At 36.7% G+C, this 1,766-nt stretch overlaps 1 protein-coding gene across 1 annotated transcript in view; it reads left to right on the forward strand.

The window, feature by feature from the left end:
• LOC9298254 (choline/ethanolaminephosphotransferase 1) overlaps positions 1-1,705 on the forward strand; it is a 4,152-nt gene extending 2,447 nt beyond the window's left edge. The window contains exons 9-18 of the mRNA XM_021033773.1: positions 9-57; positions 166-235; positions 355-418; positions 499-539; positions 631-715; positions 813-875; positions 965-1,023; positions 1,108-1,160; positions 1,265-1,337; positions 1,430-1,705. Of these exons, the coding sequence (XP_020889432.1) occupies positions 9-57; positions 166-235; positions 355-418; positions 499-539; positions 631-715; positions 813-875; positions 965-1,023; positions 1,108-1,160; positions 1,265-1,337; positions 1,430-1,451 (579 nt within the window). The 3' untranslated portion in view covers positions 1,452-1,705. The remainder of the gene's footprint in view (positions 1-8; positions 58-165; positions 236-354; positions 419-498; positions 540-630; positions 716-812; positions 876-964; positions 1,024-1,107; positions 1,161-1,264; positions 1,338-1,429) is intronic.
• Positions 1,706-1,766: the final 61 nt, after the last annotated feature.

Consider the following 1,766-nt stretch of genomic DNA (forward strand, 5'->3'; position numbering starts at 1 on the left):
GGGCTCAGCAGTTGGGGCAGTCAATACCATTGTTTAGTTGGGTGCCATTTGTGAATGGTAAAAAGATCTCCGGCATCCTTTTCCTCCAATGTTCCTTGCAGCGTTACTTTCTTGATTGAATTTTTAAAGTTTGTTTTTTGGGCTATTCATTGTTCTCTGTTTTAGAGATCCAAACTTCCAGAGCAGTGCTATACATGATGATCGCTTTTGCTGTTATACCAACCATTGCATTCAAGTGAGTCTATCAAACTTAGACAACCTAATGTGTTTATTTTTGAGTGATCAACTAAGAGTCTTTTCAAGTTGTAAAGTTTGTGTTTTCTAAGCGGGTTCGTACACCGTTGTATTTTGCAGTGTGTCAAATGTCTACAAAGTCGTTCAATCAAGAAAAGGGAGCATGGTGTTAGCACTAGCTATGGTAATCTCCTAACTACTAATTGATTCACAAATAGTCAACTATGCTGCAAAATTAATGTTCTGTTCAAATCTTGTTTTCAGCTGTATCCCTTTGTTGTCCTACTTGGAGGAGTTTTGATATGGTAAAGTCTTGTTTTATTCTCTTTTGAAAAGACCACGTTATCTTACTCTCTCCTTCATCGTTAAAGATTATTTGGATCCTCTTTTTTACAGGGATTACTTGTCTCCAATCAATCTCATAGCAACATACCCTCACTTAGTTGTACTCGGAACTGGACTTGCATTTGGTTTTCTAGTGGTATGTCTTGATTCAAAAATCTTAAGTTAGATCAATAGCACGATTACTCCGAAAAAAGTTGTAATAGAACAAAGTTTCTATGTTTTCTTTTTCGCAGGGAAGAATGATTCTTGCTCACTTGTGTGATGAGCCTAAAGGACTAAAAACAAACATGTGCATGGTAAATCCGATAACTTTTCTCTTGCCAATTTCTCCATCTTAGTGGTTTTGAAATTGTAGCCTTATGAAATCTTTTTACTCAAAATGCAGTCGCTACTCTATCTTCCCTTTGCGCTCGCAAATGCGCTAACCGCGAGATTGAATGCTGGGTATGTTTTTTCTCTCTTTACATTTTCCTCGAAAACTTCATTGGTTTTTTTTGTCTTTAACACCGGAGAAACTTCATATCCCAGGGTTCCTCTAGTCGACGAATTATGGGTTCTTCTTGGCTACTGCATATTCACAGGTTTGCTCCTAAAGAGAAAAGCCTCTTATTTAGCTGTTGATTTTTCTTTTTTCACTATTTAGTTATTTTGCCCGTTCTAAACCAATTGTTTTGATGCAAAACAGTGTCATTATACTTGCACTTTGCAACATCGGTCATCCATGAGATCACTGAGGCTCTTGGAATCTACTGCTTCAGGTGAAAATTCGATATAAAAAGGTCAATATTCTTCCTTTCAAAACATAATGAATTAATGTATCTGCCTCTGGTTTTTTCTTTCTAATCAACAGGATCACGCGTAAAGAAGCTTGAAAAGAAACCTTTAAGGGTAATGTTTTTTTGTGTGTGGATCGTTGGATTGACACAGCGAATGGTCGATATGGACCTGTTGGATCGGTGATGTATTTCTTCTTATTATTCATTGTTGTCTGTTTGGTCAGGATAGGTGAATTATGTAGAACTTTGTGTAATGTTCTTGTTTTGGATTTATCCATGGGAATTATTCTTGAAATAAGGAGCACTTGAAAATTGCTTGGCTGGATTTGGTTTTGCAAGCATTTGAGGAATTGGTTGACTTTTGACTTTTTGTAATACGACCATACCAAGGAGTTCTATACATCGAGTCAT

The sequence above is a fragment of the Arabidopsis lyrata genome (assembly GCF_000004255.2).
Source record: "Arabidopsis lyrata subsp. lyrata unplaced genomic scaffold ARALYscaffold_990, whole genome shotgun sequence".
Taxonomy (NCBI): Eukaryota; Viridiplantae; Streptophyta; class Magnoliopsida; order Brassicales; family Brassicaceae; genus Arabidopsis; species Arabidopsis lyrata.